The 22,619-nt window shown below is 53.9% G+C and overlaps 2 protein-coding genes and 1 long non-coding RNA gene across 4 annotated transcripts; 2 read left to right on the top strand and 1 right to left on the bottom strand.

Annotated features, from left to right (window-relative positions):
- The first annotated feature begins 3,217 nt into the window (after positions 1-3,217).
- TOB2 (transducer of ERBB2, 2) lies at positions 3,218-12,758 on the top strand. Of its 2 annotated transcripts, none has more exons than XM_051623462.1 (2): positions 3,218-3,972; positions 8,373-12,758. In XM_051623462.1, the coding sequence occupies exon 2, from the start codon at positions 8,459-8,461 to the stop codon at positions 9,479-9,481; it is 1,023 nt and encodes a 340-aa protein (XP_051479422.1). In that variant the 5' UTR covers positions 3,218-3,972; positions 8,373-8,458; the 3' UTR covers positions 9,482-12,758. The 2 variants fall into 2 exon arrangements, with proteins under 2 accessions (XP_051479422.1, XP_051479410.1); XM_051623450.1 differs by having other exon boundaries at positions 3,678-4,103.
- On the bottom strand, positions 3,751-5,586 carry LOC127385013 (basic proline-rich protein-like). The gene has a single exon (XM_051620212.1). The coding sequence runs from the start codon at positions 5,584-5,586 to the stop codon at positions 3,751-3,753; it is 1,836 nt and encodes a 611-aa protein (XP_051476172.1).
- A 1,266-nt stretch (positions 12,759-14,024) lies between the features above and the next one.
- Positions 14,025-21,015, top strand: LOC127393267 (uncharacterized). The gene is made up of 3 exons (XR_007891419.1): positions 14,025-14,062; positions 18,494-18,679; positions 20,834-21,015. It is a non-coding gene; the product is annotated as an uncharacterized LOC127393267 (long non-coding RNA).
- The last annotated feature ends 1,604 nt before the right edge of the window (positions 21,016-22,619 follow it).

The following is a 22,619-nucleotide window of genomic DNA, read 5'->3' as shown; positions in this document are numbered from 1 at the left end:
CCAATCCTTTAGCAGGATGAGCCAGGCAGGGGTTGCTATAGAGATACAAGTGTCCCCATCCCTTCCCCCACCCCCCAAAACGGCTGAGCATACTTACTTTCCTGGCACTCCGAGTGCCCTCACTCTGACTGCTGGGCATATCAGTCTGCGTTCTGGCAGCAGCGAGAGTTAAGCTGCCATTTCTAGTTGTTCTGAGTCACTGGGCAGGTGGAGAGAGGGAGGGACAGGCTTTTCCCCCTTTGCCTTGTTTGCTCAGACAGCTCTGGGGACAATGCCAAATGTTGCTGGTGCGCAGATCAGTTCAGCTCTGCTGCCTTTCTGGTACTTTCAGAGAATGGATGGGACATTGCCCTGAAGCTGCTAGTTCAGACAAAGGTAATGGATACAGTTGGGTAGCCCAGAAGAACTAGGCATTGCACATGTGGTAATGATTTCTGCTCCCCAGTAAATGAAGCTCAGGCAGGACCCCTAGAAAAGCGCAATGTTCCTTACCTAAATAGATGTTAAAGTACTCGCTCAATAGAAGATTTCCTGGTGGTACTGATGACCAGAGCGTGTGCTAGGAGGACAAGCTTCTCTGCAGGTGGACAAAGAGACAAGATATGGCCTGCTACTGCATGCCTGCCAGGCTCTGGAAGGGCTTCACCAGAGCTGGGAGAGTTGAGCAGCTTGATTCAGGGGCTCCCTGGCTGCAGCTGTGAGGTCCCTCACATGACAACTGCAAGGCAGGGTGCAAGGGATAGCTGCATCGCTGCAGCAGCTGAACCCCCACGGAGCTGCTTCCAAATCCTAATTGTGTGGAGCTAAATGTGTCTTCCTGCCATTACTTGGCTAGGTAGGGTTAGCATGGGCTTTTTTTATTCTTTTTTAATCAGAAGGATGTTATGTAATGAGTAAAAAAATCCCTTTATTTCAAGTATTTACACTGGGGGAGGAACATGGGGCCCCTTGGCCTATTAAGTAATTGGGCTCTTGGATGCCAGTACTAACAAGGGATTGCTGCGTTCTGAAATGTAGATGCTCCCTGTCATGCACCTCCTCAGGCCAACTACCAGCCACAGCTGCCACCAAGCTTGGCAAACAGCTCTGTAACCCACCTCTGGTCCTTGGAATCATCTAGACCTTGTCCTGGCAAAGCCCTTCAACCTGAAGCATTACCTTCCTTCAAAAAGGCAAAACCACCTAGGGTGGGCAAAGGCCCCAAGTCTGTCTGTGAGCTACCCCTGAGGAAGCTGCGTAGACAAAATCCTGCTTCTGAAACCTTATCTGCACAGGAACTGTTACTTTCTCATTACAGGGATCAGCTGGAGATGTTGTTTGCCTGTTTCAACAGCCGGAAAGAATTTTTCATTTCCTTGAGGTTGCCATGTGACTTGAATGTAAAGAGGATTCAGGGTATGGTGGTGTTAATTACGCCCGATTATAACCTGACTGCCCTTCCTTGGCATGAAATACCCCAGCAAGGCGAGCTCTGTCCCTTTTCCTCCCCTCCCCGGGTGATTTGGTAGCTTTGCTTTGACGTAATAGCCAAATGGCCAAGAATGCCTGAGCGGATACAGTGACAGAATTCCTCTGCCTGCATGTGTTCCCGGGCGACGCGGTAATTAAAGGAGCACGGTCAAGGCGCAAGTATTTTAAAGAGCCCTAGTGCGTAACACCCTCTTAGTAACACCTTATTAAAGCAACAATAGAATTCTAGAAATGTAATTGCCTGGTTTTTTTCTTAATGATGCTAAAAATAGCGTGGTCATTTTGATTTCCTGATCTCTGGCTGGTGGTGTGATTTTGTTTCCAGCAAAGCAAAGGAGTACTAGAGAAAAAAAAAAGTGTTCTTCTTTAGCAAAATTCCTTTTGAACCAGGAGTGATGAAAACAGAGATGCTTGTAATAGTTCTGATAAATCTTCCCCTTCTCCTCCTTCCCCTGCAGAAAAAAGCCCCACAACTGCAAAAGTTGTTATGTTTATTTTTAATCAGTGGGGAAATGAGCAAGGGTGGCTGCTGCAGCGCCGTGGCTGGGAGGGACAGCCCTCGCAGGTGTCTTCCCACGGGGTGTTGGCCGGCTTCAGAAGTCCTCTTCAGTGACGACAGCAGTACCTACCTAAGGTAGAGGGTTCCTGAACTAGGAAGGACAAACCAAAGCCAGAAAGATGTTGAGGATCTTTGTGGGAATGGGGCAAGGGAGGAACTTTGTATTTTTGCGCTTAGGAGGCAGTTGCTATGGAGATTTATTTAACCGGAGGGACGTGGAGAGGCTCAGGAAGTATCTGTGGTCTTTGTTTTCAAAAGGGACAGACATTGTAATGTAACTGTATGATGGAGAAGGTCCAATTCTGAGGTGGAATGTGACTCTGCGGTGGGATCTTTCTTGGGAATTCTTCAGAACCCAGACAAAAGGGACACTTCACTGGCCAAACAGGCCACCCCCGCTTCAGCGGGAACTGCAGCCGCCCTTTGGCTGCTGAGACTGGTTCTCCTTCCCTGCTCAGCTTGTGTATCAGCTCTGAGGAAGATGCCTGATACCTTGTTGGGCTTTAATGTGCAAAACACAAAGCCGTGTGGTGCCAGGTGAGCGCCTTCACCTTGCCGGCAAGAAGCTGAGGCTGGGCACCTGGGGGTGCAGGTGCCTGCCATCTGTGCTGAATCCTGGGGATGGTCACGTCCTTCCCCAGAGCTGCACACCACCCCCGCCTTCAACCAGCCACGGCCCCTGCTTGCCTTGCGGCTCTGCGGGTCGCCTGGCCCGGCCGGACCCCCCAGACACCCCGCGCTGCGGGAGGGAGGGGGCCAAGGCGGGCGGGCCGCGGCCGCCCTGGGACTACAGCACCCGGCAGCCCCCGCGCCGCGCCCGACACCGCCCCCCGCGCACACCCCCCCGGCTCACTGGCTGAGGCGGCGCGCCAATCGGAGGGCGCCCCTAGGCCCGGCCAGCCAATGGGGAGGCTGTTGCTAACACGCCGCAGTTATTTTTAGCACGGCCGCCGCTTGCGCACCTTGCGGTTCTTCGCCGCGGCTGGCCCGGCGCTCCGCTGAGGGCGGAGGCGCACACGCGTGCAGTGACAAAGTAGTCCGCGGGCCGTGCGGGGCGGGGGGCGGTGCCGGCGCGGCCGAGGTGCCTCCCGCCCCTGCCCGCGGGGGGTGGCAGCCGGCAGGTCTCGCTTGGCGTGTCCCCAGAGGAGCTGCCCCCCGGGCCGTGCCCGCTCCCTCCGCGGTGTCACGGCATGGGGGTCCCGAAGCGTCTGCCATGCGGGAAGGAGCCGGGGGTGGCCCGTTCTCCTCCCCCCCGGCGGGCGCCTCCCGCCGCCGCCGGCGGGGCTTGGGGAGCTCCTGCAGCCCTCACGGGGGCTGCACAGTGGGCTCTTTTCCCTCGGGGATCCGAGGGTCCCCCAGGGTCCCGCTCAGCCGGGGCCGGTCCTGCCGCCGAACACCCGTAGTGCGCGGAGGCGAAGGAAACGCCGGCCGCCTCCTTCCCTCCTCCGCGGCCGGTCCGGTCCCCTGGCTGTGCCCCCGCTCGGGCTAAGCCGCTCAGGGAAATCCTCGGGTCAACCCTCATCCCCGCTAAGCCCCCTGCGTTCCTCTGGCGGCCAGGGTCGGGTGGTTCCGCGGTGCCAGGGGGCGGGCAGCGCCCCGCTCTGCGGCCGCGGCGGGGCTGACCCCGCGGGGAGCCGGGAGGAACCCGGCCCCGCGCCGCAGGACCCGGCGGGGCCGGGCGGGGACGGCGAAGTAGTCCCGGCCCGCCCTCCGCGGTCGCATCACGCTGGGCGGGAGCGCGGATCCCTGCGCGGGGTTGCTAAGGGTGAAAGTTTGCCGTGAGTTGGCTCAGTTGGGGCCAGGGCGCGGGCGGCGGCGGGCGGGCCGGCGGGCCGGGGCGAGGCGGCACAGGCGGCGACAGGCATCGGCACCCGCGTCCCCACCGCCCGGCGTCCATCACCACCTCTGGCCCGCGCCGCAGTCCCCGGGCCCGCCCCGCGGAGGTAAACGCACCGCCGGGGATAAGAGCGGGGAGGGGACGGAGCGGGGCAGAGGCTGGCACGCAGCGCCCGGGCTCCGCTGGCCGTGCCCGCCGACCCTGGCAGCCGCCGCCGGCCCTGGAGGCGAGGACGAAGTAAGTGGGGCCGGGGGTGCTTCCCTCCCCCCCCCCTTTCCCGGGCTGGGTGCCTCCCCCCCAGCCCGCATCCCCTTTGTGGGCTCGGCCTGAGGGAGCTCCAGAGCCCCCCGCTCCTCCCGGCTGAGGCGATTTCTCCGGCCGCGGAGCCCCCGTGCGGCTGCCGGGCCCGTGGGGGGATTGACGGGGCTTCGAGGGGTGCGGAGGGGGGAGTATGAAAGTCATTGGGTCGGGGATGTTTTGCGATGCCCCAGTTCACCATTTTGTTCTGACACCCCAGTCCGATGGGGGGGGTGCCGGGGTGGGGTGCGGCAGAGCCCCGGCAGCTTCGGGGAGAGTCGCTGGGCCCGGGGGCGGTGGCGGGGACGGGGGGGGACGTCGCCCGGGTGTTCTGCCTTCCCGTTCGGTGGATCCAGTCCCCGCGGGCTCTTGGGGGGGGGGAGAAGCCCGGCGACAACAAAGGCGCTTGCTGGGGCTGGGCTGGGCGCCGCCAGCCCCTCTCCCGGCGGAGAAGCCCCTTCTCCTCCGTGCAGGGGGGTCCGGCCGAGGGGGGCCCGGCCGCCCCTCTGGAGCGCTCATTCGCCTGCAGGGGAATGTCGAGCCGTGGGTTTCGTTCAGGTGGGGGCTGGGGGGGGGTGGGGAGGGGGAAGGGGGAGCGAAGTCGGGGATGTTGCACCCCCACCTCCCTCCTCCGGGCCTCGGGGGTCGCCGCGGTGCCCCGCCGGCTGCGCGGCTCCAGCAGCTCGCCCTTCTGGGGGACCTTTCCCTCCTCGGTTGAAAGGCTCCTCTGGGGACCTTGTTTGCGGCCCCTCCGTGCCCCACCGAGGGGCACGGGGACAGGGAGCGGGAGGGGGGGGGGGACGACGGCGAGGCACGGGGCTTGTGGCCCCCCGAGCTCCGTCCCGCAGCTGGGGGGGGAAGGGGAGGGCTGCCGGGGGGGTGGGGACGCGCCTCCCCGTCCCTGCCGGGAGGGAGAGGCAGGGAGGAAGGGGGCGGCTGCCCGGCGAGCTCCGGGCCGCGGGGCGTGTTCGCCGCCGTGGGCAGCGCCGGGGCGGGCGGGGCTCGCCAGAGCGCATGTGCTGTGGAAAATTTTCGTGTCTTGCCCCAGCTGAGCCAGCGCCGGGCCGGGCCGGCCGCGGGAGGCGTAGTGCGGGGGTGAAGTAGGTCGTGGGGTTGGGGAAGCGGGGCGAGGACTACAACTCCCGGCGTGTGCCGCGGCTTGGTTGGGGGGTGCGGGGAAGGCGGGGGGGGGGGGGTTGGGGAGCTGTCCGGCCGGGTCACCAGAAATGGCCGCTCTCCCGGGGATAGGGCGGCTGACCCCCTGCCTCGGGTGCGCCCAGCGGGAGGGGAAGGGCGTCCCGCCGCCGCTCCCCGGTGGGATTTGGGGGTTGGACTGAGAAGGGGGCCCTTGTACTGGACTCCGCGCGGGTGTGGTCTGCTGTGGCACCTTGAAAGGCGCTGGAGAGGGTGAGGCGGCAGGCATCCCGCCGCTTCCCCGGGGCCAGACATCTCTCGGGAGCTTGGAGGGATCCTGGCAAGGTCACCCGCCGTGTTCTCGTAGCGAGGAGGGGAGGGAGGGCATCATTCCCGTGTTTGCTCGCCTCTGATGCGAGCGATTATTGGGCCTCTCTCCTTCAGCCCGTCGGTGAGCTGCTAAACGGGGGGGTCTGGGGGGGCTGCTGCGTTCCCCCCCTGCAGAGCAGAGGCACGGCCCTTTGTTTCCCTGCCCGCACCTCGCTGTTCTGCCCATGGACAGCAAGCCTTTACTTTGGAAATGCTGGCAATGCGGGCAGGCCTCTCTTCATGGAATGATTGTCAGAATACCTTTTACAATTAATATTTAGTCGGGGTTTTTTTGTGTTGGAGTCGTGCTGCTTCAGCTGTGGGGTTATTTTCTTTTGTTACTATGTTACTCTATTTTGGTGCTGTGGAAAGAGATTGGAGAAGTCCTACTGGAGCACATCTTACCATGTCAGCAACCTGAGGAGTCAGTGATATCTCTGACTTTTTGTGTCTTCTGCAAGTATCAGCAGCTACCTTGGCAGCTGTTGGTATTATTAGGCTAATGAACTCATATTTTCCATAGTCAAGGTACAGAGTATTCTCCTTTAAGGAAGGAGGAGTACTTTCTCAAGAAAAGAAAAAAGGAGGTAATGATTTATAGTTGTATCTCCTGGCTGTCTTTTGCAGAAGGTTGATGAGGTTATGGGCTCCTTGAAGTATATTGAGACATTTGTGTTGCAAACAGGGTGGTAACAAATTTTGGCCTTTGCTCCTTTCCCAATCTATAATTTCTGATTTCTTAATAGATTTTTTTATCTGGATTAGGATTTACCACATGAGATGAAAATATTTACAAACTAGCTCTTCTGTTCCTGCTTAAATTTGCTGAGGTCCCAAGTAGTCCTCTCCCTCAGATGCCTCAAAGCCAAAGGAGCAAGAGGGCTGTGTGTAATCCCTTGAGGTACTATGGGCTGCATAAGCTCTTGTTAATGTTTAGGTGCGGTTTTCAGGGGGTTTATTTTGTGCCCTTTTCTCTGGAAAAGGCTCCCTCTCTGTGCTGAGTCTCTTGCCTTTTGAAAGTGGCTTCTCCTTGCTGTTCTCTGAAAAACTGGTTACCTGTTTCTTTGGTGTTCATGCTTTCTTACTTGATCTTGGTCAGGTCTCAGTGACCTACCAAAAGTTGTTGCACTACAGTAATTCTTTAACACAGGTTTTAAAGGCAAGACTTCTTTTCCTCTTTTCCATCCCCGTGTTCCTGTGATTTTTCTTGTTGCTGAGTCAAACCTGAAGGGGATTCCATCCAGAACTCGCCACCTTGTTGGCAGATTTGAGGTGTGGGATCTGCTTCTGGTTGCCATCATCCTTAAGCCAAGCCTCTCTGAACTCTGATGAGTACAGAAAAAGCATAGAATCCGCACCCCTTTGTTTCCTTGTGCTGCTGGGATTCCCAGTTTCTCAGAGGAATGCTGACACTGTATGTTTGTACTCCATCCCCACCCCCAAATAATTGGCACAAGTCATAAACATAGGCTTGATGGCTGCGTGAGAGCATCCCAGAAGCCCATTTTAGGAAGAGGGTTGAACACGGTGTTTCTGTTTGAGCAAGGTGAGGGCAGCTGAAGGAAGAGCAGCTTCTGATGAAGCTGCCAATTAAAAACTGGATATTCTGCTTCCTCCTGGCAAGGCGTGGAGGCTATTGGAAGTGTGCTTCCTCTTAAAATATCTGTGGGATTCATTTTCTTTGGATGGGTGACAGAGCATGGTGCTGACCTACCTGGGTTGTTGTTTTTTTTTCCACCCAGACAGTCATTGTTTGCAAATCTATGTATAATGGGAGAGTTGGTGTTGTGGTTTTGCATTGTGCTTTTGTGGGTTTTTGTGGGTTCTCTCCATTTCAGAGACTTCCTCACAAAGGAAGGCAGGAGGATTACTTCAGTCTTTTGGCAAGTAATTTCAGTTTGTATTAAGCAGGTACCTGCTCCTGGCAGAGCTTGTCTTCCTTCTGTGCAGGGATAAAAGATGTGAACACTGTTGGACAGGCTGTCGCCACCTCTGTGCCTTGTGGCCCTGCACATGTTCCCTGTGCCCCCCCCCAACTGAATTAAACTGGGATTTTAGGCTTGTAGCTAGGCAGAGCCTCAACTAGGTACACTTAATAAGATACTCCCCTGCCAGTCAAGGGGATGGTAAACATGGGCTGGCAGCGGGTGCCTCAGCACCTTCCCTTGCTCCTTCTCGTCCCTTCAGCGCTTGTGCCAGCAGGACACAGCACCTGGCACAACCACCCGGCTTCCCAGGAGAGAGGCTGGCCCTGCTGTCCTGAGCACGAGCAGGTCTCGGGCACAAGCTGCTGAGCCAGTCACGAGGCTGTTCAGCTCGTGCACTTATGTTCAGGAAAGGCTGTGGCAGGTGAGCTTTGCTGGAAGCAGCTGAGTGCCACGGCACAGGGAGGCATGTTGGATGTGTTGAAATAGCTCTGCCAGAGCAGACAGTTGGCCTGCTGGGTTTCAGCAGCGGTATTTGGCAGCGGGGATGTGCCTCTGGGCGGGTAAAGCTACACCCTTACTTCTTCTGTAGAGGAGCATCTCTCTGTTTTGTGGGCCAGTAAATTTCGGCTGGTACTTGTAGAGAGCATCACTGCTTGTTAGTGTTCATGCAAACTGCTTGTTCGGCTTTTGTTAATGAAAAATCTTGTCTATTTGTCTCAACAGGTGGAGAGTTGTTGTGTTCTCTGGTGTTCATCCATCCTTTTCTCTCTTTCCCTAGGTCTGTTCGGAACCAAATCTTGTCTATGCGTGTGTCATTTTGTCTCTTTTAATACACTGCCCTGACTTGCTTGCTGTGAAGGGAGTATGCATCTGGAGATCAAAGTTGCTCTTAACTTCATCATCTCATACCTATACAACAAGCTTCCTCGGAGGCGGGCAGACCTGTTTGGTGAGGAGCTAGAGCGCCTGCTGAAGAAGAAATATGAGGGTCACTGGTACCCGGAGAAGCCTCTGAAGGGCTCTGGCTATCGCTGTGTCCATATAGGGGAGACTGTGGATCCAGTGGTGGAGCTGGCGGCCAAGCGGAGCGGGCTGGCTGTGGAGGATGTGCGTGCCAACGTGCCAGAAGAGCTGAGTGTCTGGATCGATCCTTTTGAGGTTTCCTACCAGATTGGTGAGAAGGGCTCTGTTAAGGTCCTCTACCTGGATGACAGCGAGGGCTGCAGCGCTGTGGAGCTGGACAAAGAAATCAAGAGCAGCTTTAACCCCGACGCCCAGGTATTTGTCCCCATTGGCAGCCAGGACAACTCACTGTCCAACTCTCCGTCCCCCTCCTTCGGCCAGTCACCTAGTCCCACCTTCATCCCTCGCTCTGCCCAGCCCATCACTTTCACCACTGCCACCTTTGCTGCCACAAAGTTTGGCTCTACCAAGATGAAGAAGGGCGGAGGAGCTGGAGGAGGGGGTGGTGGAGCAGGGGCTGGCCAGCAGCCAAGGATGGTCAGGTCTCCCACCACCAATCTGCTGAAGCACAAGGGCCTCTCCCTGTCCATGCACTCTCTGAACTTCATCGGGAGTGCTGGGAGCCAAGCCCCGCAGTCGCAGCTCTCCCCCAACGCCAAGGAGTTCGTTTACAATGGTGGGTCACCAGGAGCCAGCAGTCTCTTCTTCGACGGCATTGCCAGTGAGACCCAGGCCAGCAGCATCCCGCCAGCATCGCAGTTCAACACTGGCACAGGTGGTACCTTCGATATGGCTCAGGTCTTAGGTGGCAGCACCAACAGCCTCTTCCTAGAGAAGTCTCCCTTCGTGGAAGGACTCAGCTACAACCTGAATGCCATGCAGTACCCCAGCCAGTCGTTTCAGCCTGTTGTCCTGGCCAACTGAACACAAGGAAGGAGAGTATTTTGGGGCGGGGAGGGAGGGGGGGAAACAAGAACAAAACAAACAAAAGAGGGAGAGAAAAGAAAACTAAAAATATACAGAAAATACTCAAAACTTATAAATATAGCTTCTTGGGAAACGAGAGAGCCCAGTGTTGTTGCGCTGTGGTGGCAACGCTCCTGAAGCACTGACTTGTTTTTTAACTCAGTCCCTGTGCTTTTTTCCTACTCACTTTTTTACTCCTTAAATGAGTCTTGGGATTTTTTCGGTTTGTGTTATCCCCACCCCTTTTCTCCAGCCCAGGACTGGTGCAAACATAGGTCACGATGTTCCTGATTCCCTGCACCCGCCCCAACGCTGGACACAGGGTCCTTCCACTTAGATTTAGGAACGACATCTTCATACCACCTCGCTGGAGTAGGGACAGGGAGAGAGGATGAGTCAGTGTTGGTGGAGATACACACACTTTTGTTGCGTGCTAGCCAGAAACGGGTGGGTGGGCTTGCTTTTCTCTGCCCATGGGTGTAGACTGTTGTGCTGCTGTTGCTCCAGGCTCTCCAGCCCATGCTGGTGTCAGCTGTTCTCTCTGTGCTGAAAAGCACCAACTCTTCTCCTTGACCGCCTCCCAGCACGTAGCAGGGAGGGCAGAGTGTTACTGTGAAATGGCTTCGTCCTGCTCCCTTCCTCGCCTGCACTTCCAGCCACTGCTACAGGAGAACAGTGCTTTGAATTTAGTGATTCCAGTTATTGTCCTTGTCTGAGCGAGGAGGGAGCCTTTCTGTGCCCTCTTGGGGCCAACTGGCCATTTTGGGTGACAGCCCTGTGGTGTAGGAACACCACCTGCCTGTCCCTGTGGCTGGGGGAGGTGGCTCTGGCCCCACTTGGATCCTGCCCCTGCTTCCTGGACCTTCTCCCCAGCAGCAGGGGACAGCATCCACCAGCAGTTATCTGGGGTGGTGATCTGGGTCTGAGTTCTTGTTCCCTGCTGTGAATTCATCTTGTCTAGGAGAGGGAATTCTTTTTTTTTTTTTAAGTTAAGAGAGGCAGCATTACTTTTGAGGAAGAGAAAGGGCTATGTTGTTGAAGCTGCTCTCGAGTGGTGTCGTAAGGGTTAATGTTTTCAGCCAGGCATACGCCTGACAAAATCCTCTTCTGGAGGAGCAGGAGGAGGTGGCTGATCTGGTGTGGAAGGGAAGCACCTAGTATAAGCTCATCATTCCAGCCAGGTTGTGTCAACGTAGATGGCAGCAGATTTAGAGCAGAGTGGGGATGGGCGCTCCAAGGGGAGCAGTTGTCCCAGCCTGTGAATGTCTTGTGCCTCCCTGCTGCAGGGCTGGGATCTGGGAATGCTCCTGCAGCTTTCCCTGGGACAATGTGCTGCAGCTGGGCAGTAGTCGCTTCTGTGTCAGGGACTCCGAAACCCACCTTCACAGGAAGCCAAAAGTAGGCTGCTTCTTGTCCAGGCAGGGTGGAGGCTCTCTACATAGGAAGGAGGTCTCCTTGGAGGCTGTTGTGGGAGTATGGAAAAGTGCAAAGAGGAGAGAGATGGAGATGACGAGACTCCAGTCTTTGAAGTTCTCAGTTTAAAAGAAAAATAAGCTTTTTGCTGCCTCCCAAACTTAAGGTTTGGTTTTCTTTTAATTATGTCTCTGGAGCACCCTCTGAAACCCACTTCTCCTGCAGCTGTCAAGCCAATATACTCTTTCAAGACGTCCCTGTTTCAGGGGAGATGAGCTTGAACTCATTCTTTTCCCGCTCCCTTTCCCTCTAGCGGAGATGAAGGCGCTCCCTCCTTCCTGTGGTTGTGTTGCCAATAAGCCTTTGCAGCAGTAAGGGGCTGTCCCAGGGAGGCTGCCTGGAGCTCTCTGAGGAGTGTTCCCAGCATGTCCTTTCCCTCGCCCTCGCTGCATGACTGAGGGAGGCAGGGTCCCAGCCTCGCTCCCAGTGTGGGTTCACAAGAAGGCTCCTTGTCATCAAGTGGGTGGGTAAGGAGTGTGGAGACCAGCTGGCTTCCCCCAAACCAGTGCCCACCACCTTAACCCCACAGGTTTCCAGACTAGGAAAAGTTGCTGAGGAATGGCAGAGCTGTCAGGTTTCCCTTCTTTCTTTCTTTCTTTTTTTTAACCCCCCCACTTACAGATGTTACCACTGCCACCCCATCCTTCTCCCCAGGAGTGTGTGCTGCTGAGTGCCAGCCCACTTGCCACTCTGGACTGAGGGACCCAATCCACTTGCCCCCCTGCTGTTCCCACAACTGGCCAAGCCACCTGTGAGCTGCTGCTGTGGGACAGCCTGCTCTCCTCTGGCACAGGGAAGGAGGGGAGAGGCGGGGATGCCCCCCCAGCCACCTGCTTATGTGTGTGAAGCTTTGATGCCGCTTTGCCCTGCCACACGTATTATACCTGCTTTAAAAATAGTGGTGTGAGTGGAAGGAGGAAAAGAGGAGGGACCAACCTCTTTGTATCTTAAAAGGAAAAAAGCGTGCTTCAGAAATGTTCCTCCAGCATCAGGCAGCAATGGAAACTAACGGCCTCTTCAGGCCTTTTCTAGTCTTGGATGTAGGCGTTCAGCTTCAATTTTATTTTTTAAAAACCTGCACTAATTTACCTGGTTTCTTAGGAAGAGAAGAGAGACATTTTTTTTTTAACTTTTATTTTTTATGGGTTTGTGTTCTTTTTGTTGATGTCTGTTTGTATTGAATAATTTGCTACATTTGTAAAATGTAAGAGGTATATATAATATATGTATATTTCTAACGTAAAAAAAAAAACTGTAATTTTTTTCTTTTCAAGATTTTTTCTTAAAAAGAGGAGAGAAAAAAATATTTTTTCAGGAAAAAAAACTTTAAAAAAAAAAAGTGGTGAAGATTTCTTTCTCCCCACTCAGCCTCCCTCCTTTTCCTCCCGCCCTGACGAGTGAAATTGACAGTTGCCTTGTGGGAGAGAAGGAGTGAAAGAGGACAAGTCTGTGGGTGCTCTGCTTGGGATTCTTCCTGAGAAGGTGGCTATTGAGAGGGGGATCCAGGGAGGTTGCTGTCTTTTTGTTTTGTTTTCTTTTTTTTCTTATTAATTTTTTTTCTTTAGCGAAGGAGGAATACAATCAAGAGTTTTGTATTCAGAATGTTGTGCAATATTTTGGAACGGGACATTGGTGTGTCTAGAGATTTAGTTAAAAACAAACACAAAAAAAAACCCAACAAAAAAAAAAAGGTTGATCAAATCTGTACAGTTTCTATTGTTCCAGATTTTTTTAAGTTTGTATTAAAAGCATGATATAATAACCTGTTGCTGTGTGGTGTGTGTGCTTGGTGGGGAGAAAACCCTTCCTTTGCCATTGTGGCCACCTTCTCTGCCTGCCTTTGGATGAACCCACATGTGGTGTCTTCCTCTCACAGCCCAGGCTGCCAGATTGGGGTGTGCTCAGTAGAGGTCTCGGGTCAGGAATAGCCTGGTGATGCTCAGGCTTGTGCAAGATGGTGAGGGCAGCTGTCCCCCGACCTCGTGCTGCTATGAATAGCAGGGGCATAGGAAGAAGGAGTGGTGTGCCTGGCCTTCCTGGGGCCTGCTGTGATTTAGCTCCCTGGGGCGGGGGGGGAAAACTAGCTGTCCTTCCCAGGGGAAAGGAGGGAGGAGAGTTCCTAAATTACCTGGCTTCTGCAGCAGCTCGCCAGGGCCATTGCCTGTGGGGCCAGGCTGGGGTCTGACTGGTGTCACTGCAGGGGCCAGAGGAAGCGTTTCTGGGCAGTGGTTTCTGCAGAGTAGGAGCTGGTTGTGGGTTCATTTCTCTCCCTTCTGTGCAAACTGGTTTGGGTTTATCCTGGGGCAGCTGGAGTACTTGCTAAGCAAAGGAGGGCTCAAGGTGCATGTGCAGGCCATGCCTGCCCTACTGTGAATGTTTGTTCAAGGTGACTGGGCTGGGCTTGAGGCTGGATATGAGAATAGGCAGTGATGATGGTCTGGTTTTGTTTCTAACCTCTCATTTCTCAGCTTTAATCAGAATTTCTGTTGGAGGGAGCTGCTCCTTTTCAGCAAAATGAGAGGCGATGGCCCTTCTGTGCTGCAGAAGCTGCTGAAATGTCTATCCCAGCCATATGTGCTGGATGGCTGTGTGATCCAGCTTTTCCAGCCCCACCACACTCCTGATGCCTCCTGCTCGAGGGGTGGCTCGCAGCTCCCTGCACCACCTCCTTCAAAAAGCTGCTGAAGGGAGCTGCTCTGGATGTACTTGAGGAAACCAAACTGGCTGCTGGCTCCTGCTAGCATCTTTACCCATGCCCCCTCAGCCCTTCTAGCCTGAATTTCTTCCTGGAAGAGCTTGAGCTGCCTTGCCCTTGGCTTTGCAAGCCCTGGGAGCTGGGCTGCTGCTCGCCACGTGACTGTCACACTCTGCTAAGCAACAAAACTATTTTTTCCCCTTTGTGTCTCAAACCCCTTGTAATCATTTATCTAAAGCACACACAAACACTTGCCCTTAGACATGTTTCTGGCAATGGAAAATCGAGGGTATGTGCCTTCCTGATCCCTGCCCTGCATTTGCTCGGCTGTGACGCTGGGAGACATGGAGCCTTTCCCTTTTTGGGCACAGGTACGTCAAGTGGTAGGGCCTGGAATTAGTTTACAGCTGATAGCTGCACAGCCTGGGCAGGGATTAGGGAATGGGCTTAATAGAGCCTGGCTCCTCCTGAGGTATTTGCCCTGGTGCTGTCTCAGGGAGCCTGAAGGGTGCAGGGAAGCAGTATGCAGGGATAGAGAATCTGGTCTCCATCAGTAAAGGCGATGCCGGAGCCCTGCACTCAGCTAGTGCCTGAGTGTGGGAATATTTGCTAGATGTTTGGGCAGCGACTGAGTGGGTCCTCAAACAGAGTGCTCCAGCAAGGCACGGCAACGAGATGGGACCTGTCTTCTGAAACCTCCAAAGCAAGGGGCGTGGGGGTGTTGTTTAGACACTCGTCACAGGGGGCTCCATTATTAAGAAGGAAACTTGCAACTTGAGTCACCAAGCAGGCAGGCTCCCACCTGAGAGGAGGAGACAGCTTGGGTAGAAAATGCCACACTTCAGCCTCGGGCTTTTCAGTCTGTGACAGCAGCAATTTCTGACATGAATCGGGCTGTTCTGGGAGAGGGAGGGAGGTGGTGCTGGGAGGAAAGTCTTATGCAAGCGTGGAAGGCCGTAAGGCAGCTGTGCCCTGCACTCTGTGTTTTAAATACAGGCCTAGCAAAACAGCCCAAGTTCGCTCCGGCAGCAGAGCGTCTCCCGCTGCCCCAGAGCCTCCTGGAGGCCCGGGATTATTGGGATGGAATAACACATGGCGCAGGGGCCGCTGACAGTGGGTGCCTCCCCATGTCCCTGTGCTTGCCAACATGCCAGGACCAGGAGGTGGAAAAACACCAGTGTTGGTTGGGGGCGGGACCCGCCAAGTCCTTGGCGTCCCGGAGGAGCGCTCCTGCCAACGCCACCTGCTCCCTGCTCACGTGGATGCCGTCCCACGGCCCAGCGGGTGCGAAGGACCAGGCTGACGCCACGGGCACAGAGAGACAGCCAGGTCTTCCCACCCCGTGTGTGTCCTCTGCCAGAGAACAGGCCCCAGCCGAGAGGCTGGCCGTGGCCAAGGTTAGCTGCCTCCCAAACCTTGTGCTTTTCCTTCAGTCCGTGGCTGGGCTCCAATTCAAACACAGCCAGGAACGCGCTCGCCCTGGCCTTTGCAGAGCTGTTCTTCCACTGTCCCCCCACTGCTGCCTGCGTCGGCACTGCCAGAAACCTGGTCTGCTTTTTATAAAACTGCTGAAGAGCGAAGGTTTTGCCCCCCAGCCCCAAGACACTCTGGTGAAGGTCAAACCCTGGCCATCACCCCTGGTGCTTTTGAGCCATACTGGCCAGCCAAAGGCTGACATGTGTGCTGGCCCATTTGTGTGTGGCCATTGCCAGCAGCAAAAGTGACTCCAGTGTGGTAAATGTGCTAGGGAGGGAGACAGGACTTTTATCCCCCCAAGAAGCTCTCAGCCACACAGCAGCAGGATAGGAAAAGCACTCTGCAAAGAAGGTTAAGGGCCAAACTTCGCTGCTTTACCTTTAGGAGGGTCAGGTGGAGGCCTGGGAGAACTTTCTCCCTGTTCAAATGCTCAAATGTTCAAATCCTCAAATGCTGAGGATGCGAGTGTGGTACTTGCATTATTTTGTAGTTGCTGAGGCCTAATCAGGGTTGGGGTTTTTTTTTGCTTATTTTGGTTGGCCTCGTGCAGTCTGCTGTGCTGCTGGTACAGCTTGACTGCTGAAGGAAGCAGATCCCTGGGAGGGAGCATGTCCCTCCTACTCAGCGGGGTGTTTCCACTAAGGACAAAGTTTTCCTTCAAGTGAATCAGCCCGAAACTGCTTGCAGAAGGTGCAGCTGTGGCTTTCATCAGAAAAAAAAAAAAAAAAAAAAAGAGCCAAACCCAGAATAATCCAGACAACGTGATGTGTAGGGAGGGCAACGGGCAATGCTGCTGCAGCAGGACATGCTTCTTCCGTGGGCCTTGCTTTGCCCACAGAGCTTGGCCAGTTCAGGCAAGGACCAAGTCCAGCGACCCTCAGCAACAGGAGCTTTTGCAGTCGCTGCTGTCCCTGCGGTCATGTTCACTGTCAACACGTGCTGCTGCTCCAGGCTCCCGCAACGTCACAGCAGGCCCTGGGCGCCTTTCCAAAGTCTACTGAGGCCACCCTCTGTCCCTGCCTGTGCCCAGCATCGCTATGCGGCGCCTGGCAACATGCACAGGGCAAGTGAGGGGCTGTGGGCACACAGGAAAACCAGGGGAGAACTGGAGACCTCACTGCTGGGGGAGAGCTGGGGTTTGCGTCCCTGGCAGGACAGACTGGCAGCACGGCAGGGAACAGGGGGGAATGGAGCAGCAGAGGTGTCTGGAAGACCATGAACACAAGCCAGGGAAGGACTGAGGAGCAGAGGAAGGAGGACAGAACCCTGTGGACACCTGAGGTGTTTACACACAGGTGCAAACATCTCAGGGAGGCGAGGGAGTCTGAGCTCCCTTCCCCACCCAGTGAAACACTGCATGTTCCTGCTGACCCACCATGGGCAGCAGCTGCTTGGGCCTCCTCCCAGCCGGCACAGCCCAGCGTAACCTCCCTGTCCCCACCTGGCTCCATGCTTGTCACACTGCCATGCATGATCATCCTCCAGCTCTTCCCTCTGGGCTGCTCCTGACATGGTGGTTCCCCTCTGGGGACACTGCCAGCTCTTGCAGGGCACCTGTGAGTCACAGCACTGTCCTTGCCTCCAGCACAGACATGGAGACGCCAAGGCTTGGGGAAGGACTGTAGCTTCATCGTGCTTGTGGGGAGCATGAGCACTGGGGCCAGCACCCATCGGTCTCTCCTGCCACCTCACACTGCTCCCACCAGCACTGGGAGCTGCTCCACATCGGGAAGGAGACAACGGAGAGGAATGGGATAGAGACACACCAGGAGAGGACAGCTTAGCCCTTGCAGCCACGCCATTGCCAGCCATCCACTGAGGAAGGGAAAGGGTTAGACAAACCCAGATGAAAACAGGATCCAACCAAATGAGCCCAGAAAGGGCACAGGTGGGCTGTGATACTCCAAGGCAGAGCTGAAGGTGCTCAGCACTGCTGAGGAGAGCAGTCTTGCTGCATAAGCAGTTGCTGTTGGCCAGGGAATTGAACACTATAACCTACAGCCTAAGTGCTAACACATCAGCACAGGATACACAAATTGCTGATTTTCTGAAACATAAGCAAAGAAACTTTCCTACATTTCAGATTATAAATCATAGCCCAGTACAAGTGTATAAAGTCACATAAGAGAGACCTCACTTGGTCCTTCAAACTAGAAACTTGGCCATTGAGAGTAACTGGTTAATACAAAGCCAGCTAAGAAAGTTTATTTTATTCTGATAAGACTTTATTTTTGATCTTGGACTTAACTCTCTTCCCCAAAGGGACAGTGCTCTTTGAAAATGTTATTTTCCTCCATGGGAATATTTGTTCTAGGAATCTTTCGACCAACCAGTGCACAGAAGTAGAAACCTGGAATAATACACCACCCGACCAACACGTACTCCCTCAGAGTCATATTAAGACAGGACCACATCTCTTTGTCATACAGACTTTCAGCACTCAGACAACATCATGGCTGAGGAGATTTTCCTACTCCATATTTTCAAGAAAAAAACTCCAGGCTTCTCAATGTGCACCTCAAAATGCTACAAAAGGACCTGAGTCCATCCAGCCTTGGCCCCAGTGTTTTATATTGTGGGATGCCTGACACCAAAGTGCTGACTCCTCTGAGTACACAGAGTGACTTCTGAGAGCTGCTGTGGAGACCCTGGGTCTTCCAGCAGCACCTGAGTGATCTCTGCCCGTGGTCACTGAGCTTTCCTGGAAAGCAGGATGAACTGGTTGAACAAGGTCGTCTGAGGACCACAACAGTAATCTGCAAAGCATCATTAGGAAGTGGAGGTCTGTGTTAGTAACTGTGTGCTGACCCTTCCCTTGTCTGGCCAGTAGAACTTCATAGTCCAGAACTGGTTGGGGCTGGACATCTTCCTTTAACATACATGGAGTATCCTGCAAAGTTGCACAAATGTCTGCCCCAGAGCTGCTCTGCTCATGTTGGGCTGCAAGAGCTGGTGTGAGCTGCCCATCACCATGAGGAAGCCACAAAAGCAAGAACATAGCACCCCATTGGAGAAGCCTGTGTCACCTCAGTGGGGTGGCAAAGCTTCTCACAAATGGCTGAAGGTGGCTTTTGGCTTTCACAGCCTGAGATATAAAAGGGGGGGTTGCTGTGTTTCCTGGTTGAAAAACCCCATTGATGTTATCCAGTGAGGCTTACTGACCTTGAGACAATTGGGTGCAGAGAGCTGGCTATGATCTTGCAAAAAAACCCCAAAAAAACCCTGGCCAGGTATTTTTCTGTGATATAATTCTGTTGCAGAAAGCACAACTAGCAAGAGGGCCCTCATTTACTTCACTGTCTTTAATTCTGCCCCTCTCTCTGCAGGGTCTGCCGACAGAAAAGGATCTCCATCTCAGGCTGTGCTGCTGCCCTGCCAGCCAAACCCACAGAGAGATCTGTCTCCCCTCCTGTGCCTGGAGATCCTGCTGGCTGCCCTCTTCTGCACCTGAGGATATTGGTGGCAGACTTCAAAACTGCTGCTCTAGGAGGGAGCCATATTTCCTCCTGGAGGTAATTGTCACTTGGCAGGATCTTACTCATTTTGTGGTGGCAGTGGCTGGCTTTCCAGGCCCTGTCACAGGCAAAGCAGGCTGCAGGGCCATGGCTGTCCACCTTGCAGCCACTCATGAGCCTCCTGCCCAGGAGCACAGCTGGCTTCACTCCTGCCTGGAGCCTGCCTTGCCAAAGCGTGTGCTTGTGTTGGGTGATTGTGGTCTCTTCACACTGTGCCAAGGAAAGCAGGTTGGACCTCAGGGAGGTAAATGCTCACATTGGCCTGCAGCTGAGTCTGTCTGCTCTTCCTTGTGGTGCGCTTCACCAAGCAGACTAGAAAGGAAGATAAACGGATGCAACTGCATCTCTAATGGTTGCAGTTACATGCACCTGCCAGAGGCTATAGGAAGACCCCAGGAGTGTGGAAGAGTTTCCCAGCTCTCAGGCTATTATACCAGTTTATGCCACCATGGGTGCTGGTATTCCCCAGGTGGGAGCTCATCCACCTGGGGAACTTGGCAAGCATTCTTCTCTAGAGCCACAGCCTGCTCCACTCCCTCACCTCTCTGTTTTCCTTACTTCAATTACTTATTTTCCCAAAATGCTGTGGCCTGATGCTGGGAGCAAACAGCAGCTGGGTGCAAGGGAGATTTCTGCCACCAGTGAGCAGCCATATCCCTCCCCATGGTACCTTTGCCTCCTGCTGGACCCCTGTGCTATTCACCCCTGATCAACCTGATTCCTTTCTTCCTCTCACCACAGCTCCTCCTGGTCTTCCCCACTTCCCACAAGTGCCCTGCCTGGCTGATGACGAAGGCTAAAATATAGAAAAGGCAAAAATATCTGCATGGCACGTCACTCTTTGCTGCACTGTAGCACGAGGGGCTTCAAGCACAGCAAGAGCTCAGGCTACATGCTGACACATCCTGGAGCAGTTGGCTTGGCTGGCAGAGGCGTCCCTGGCTCTGCTAGTGCTGCTGCAATAGCCCGATTAGTAGCTCAGGTGTTGCCACAGTCTCTGGCTACAGCCCAAGAGCTAATGACAGAGCAGGTGGCAGATGCGAGGATTGCAGAAGCGTGGCCGGAGATGAGGGGAGCTTGTTCTGAACAGCTTGTTGAGACCAGTCTCTGCTGACCAGCTGAGATGATGAGTTTTGCAAGGTGGATTCTTGCCTTCTGGAAGTCTCCAAAACACCCTTCATCTTTTGAAAGATACTACAGCTGCATTTGGCTCTGCCACCCCTCCCAGGATGTCCAAAATTATCTTGGGATTACTGGAGTGACCATACCCATGACCACCGGTTTACAGCGAAGGAAAACTCATTAAACTCCAGATTAAGCAGATGTAAAGTGGCAATGGGGCACTGACACACCATACATGTTGAGGCAGTATGATGATAGAGGGGCATAAATGCCATTGTCTGATGAAAGACACCTTTGTCTTACTGAATTCCTGTGTTGTGTGTCTAACACAACTGGCCTGAGGCACTGGGGAACTACTTACCCCAAAGCAAAATTTTGGAGAGAAGCTGGGAGGGAGGAGAGGCAGTAGAAGCTCTGTAGAATTGTGTAGGCAGCGCAGCAAAGAACGTGCAACTTGACACGCAGCGAGAGCTTGAGGAAATTTTTCCAAGCAGGTTGAAGAACTGGTTAAAAAGAGGCTTGGAACTATGACCAAAGAAGAGGCGGATGCAGTCTGACTCCCGCTGAGCTTACAGAAGCAGGAGTTTGTATAGTCTTTGTAGGCAAACAGGATTATGTCAAACTACCTAATGCCATCACTCAGTTTGCTTACTAATGGAAACACTGAGGACGGGCTAATTGCTCAAGCCAAAAGGGAGGCAGGTTTTTTGTGATCACCGAGCTGCGTTATCTACGAGTACAAACCGCTCCCGCAGAGCTCTGTGTGAAGCAGGAGTAAGGATGCAGCTCTGCTTTCTCATGCACACAGAGGAGTCAGGGTACACGGACCCTCTGAATCTTCTCTGTCCCAAGCTCTTGTCATTGCTGCCCTTCCTCAGAGCCCTCCTCTGCTTCTGTTGTGCTCAGTATCAGAGTTGATGCCAGTGGGAGCCTTACAGGCCTGCAGGTGTCAGCCCCCAAGGAAGACAAGCATGTCAAAAGGTCTACTCTTGGGTCTGTTCACTATGTTGATGCTTTTTTTCCTTCCAGAGGCTCCAAAAGCACCTTGACGAGCACCCATTGTCGCTAAATTCAACCCCATCTTGAAAAGAGCTGCATGGAAGTGGGTGTCAGGGCAGACATTTTGTACTAATAACAATAATTTTGTACTAATACTGTGTTGCAGTAGGGAAGACAGAAATGACTAATTAAAACACTGGGGAGATAGTCAAGTCATGAGAGCATTACTCAAGTGCAATTTAGCTGGGAAGCTGCGATTAACAGCTCTGCTATTACAAAAATACCACAGGACTTAATATACCAGACATTGTCGTCAAGGTATCAGGTTATCATCCCACCTGAAAGCAGCTCCAGGCTACCCACCACCCAGCCCAGGCTTTGCTTCAGAGCCATCCACAGAGTACAACCCTGGCTCCCAAGTGGTCGGCTCCATTTCCAGAAACCCTGATTTTTTTTCTGGCCTACTAGCAGCCAGGCCCAAGATGTCTCAGCTTGCAAACAGGATCATAGCTCAGTTCAGTCTTGCTCAAGATCAGGATAACATGATGATCAATGGGAAGCAGAATCCCAAAGCCCTGCTGTCCCTCACATAAATACTTCTTCATGCCCTAAATCATTGTGCAATTGTTGCTCTCTGTCTTGACCCCTTCTCCAGATATCCTAATGAAGAAGATGATGAGAAAACAACTTCATAGTGAAGGGAGAGACCTGAGAGAACACCTTGGTGTTTGTTAGCTGGGGTCAGGCCAGGCTCAAAGTGGACTCTACATAGCCCCTGAGGCCATCCCATCACTGCAGTGAAGGTCCCAAGGTGTGCAGGAGCCTGGAGCACACGGACTCCAGGCAGTGGAGAGAAGACATGCAATAAACATTAGCCTGTACAGGCCTGATGTAGTAGATTAATGGAAGAGCTGGTGCACGAAGCGCATGTTTGAGCAGCTACAATCCCTCCCCTGCTGTGTCAATCCCTGCTTTTACAGCTGTAGCAACAAGTAGCAGAGAGGTCTAGTGTGGTGGGGTTGTGTAGGAGGAGGGTTTAGCTGAGAGAGGTTGGAGCTGCAGATGGGCTTGGAGCCCACGGTCTTGGGTAGAAATGGTGTTTGGGGCTGTAATATGGTTTGTAGGAGTTGAAGGGCTCTTTATTGACAGCTCCAGCACTGCTTTGGCTCGTAGCTACGACTAACATGTGACTGAAGGGGGAGAGAGAAGAGGCACTGGGGGGAGAGGAAAGAGGACAGATCAAAAGAAACGCAAAGAGCAAAGTCTAGCCAAGAGAAAAAAAAAGCATAGAAAGCTAAGGAGATGGAAGGAAGGGAATAAAGGAGTAAGACAAAGGGAGAGATGAAAAAGACACAGTAGCCCTCCAACAGGCCAGAAAAGGGAGGCAGTAAGGAGCTGGGTGTGGAGAAGACAACAGGCCCCTTACCTGGCACATTTCTCTCCTGCTGTTGCTGTCCTGGAAAAGACGAGCCTGGCTTTCTCTGGAAATGTTTAATGAGCAATTAGCACAAATACCTTCCCTGATACCTTTTGTGACGCTTTGAAGCTAAATGACAGATATTACAGGAGACAGAAGTGATCCTGTGAGGGCTCAAGAAGGCACCACACCCCCAGGAGGAGACCCTCCCTGAGAAAGTAATGCCCATGAGGCTGCAGAAGCAGCCAGACTCTGGGAAAAGGCTGTTTCAGTGCTGGGAGGCCCGGTCCAAAGGAAGGGAAAGTTGTGGATGCTGCTCAGTGCCCTGCAAATAATGAGAACAGCCCTGAGCTTTCACTGTCCCAGTTGGGAGATTGCAGGTGCTCCCCCTGCTCTGGC

Source organism: Apus apus, chromosome 1 (assembly GCF_020740795.1).
Source record: "Apus apus isolate bApuApu2 chromosome 1, bApuApu2.pri.cur, whole genome shotgun sequence".
Classification (NCBI taxonomy): domain Eukaryota; kingdom Metazoa; phylum Chordata; class Aves; order Apodiformes; family Apodidae; genus Apus; species Apus apus.
Note: the sequence above shows the minus strand (reverse complement) of the source record. Positions and strands in the feature narration are given on the sequence as shown.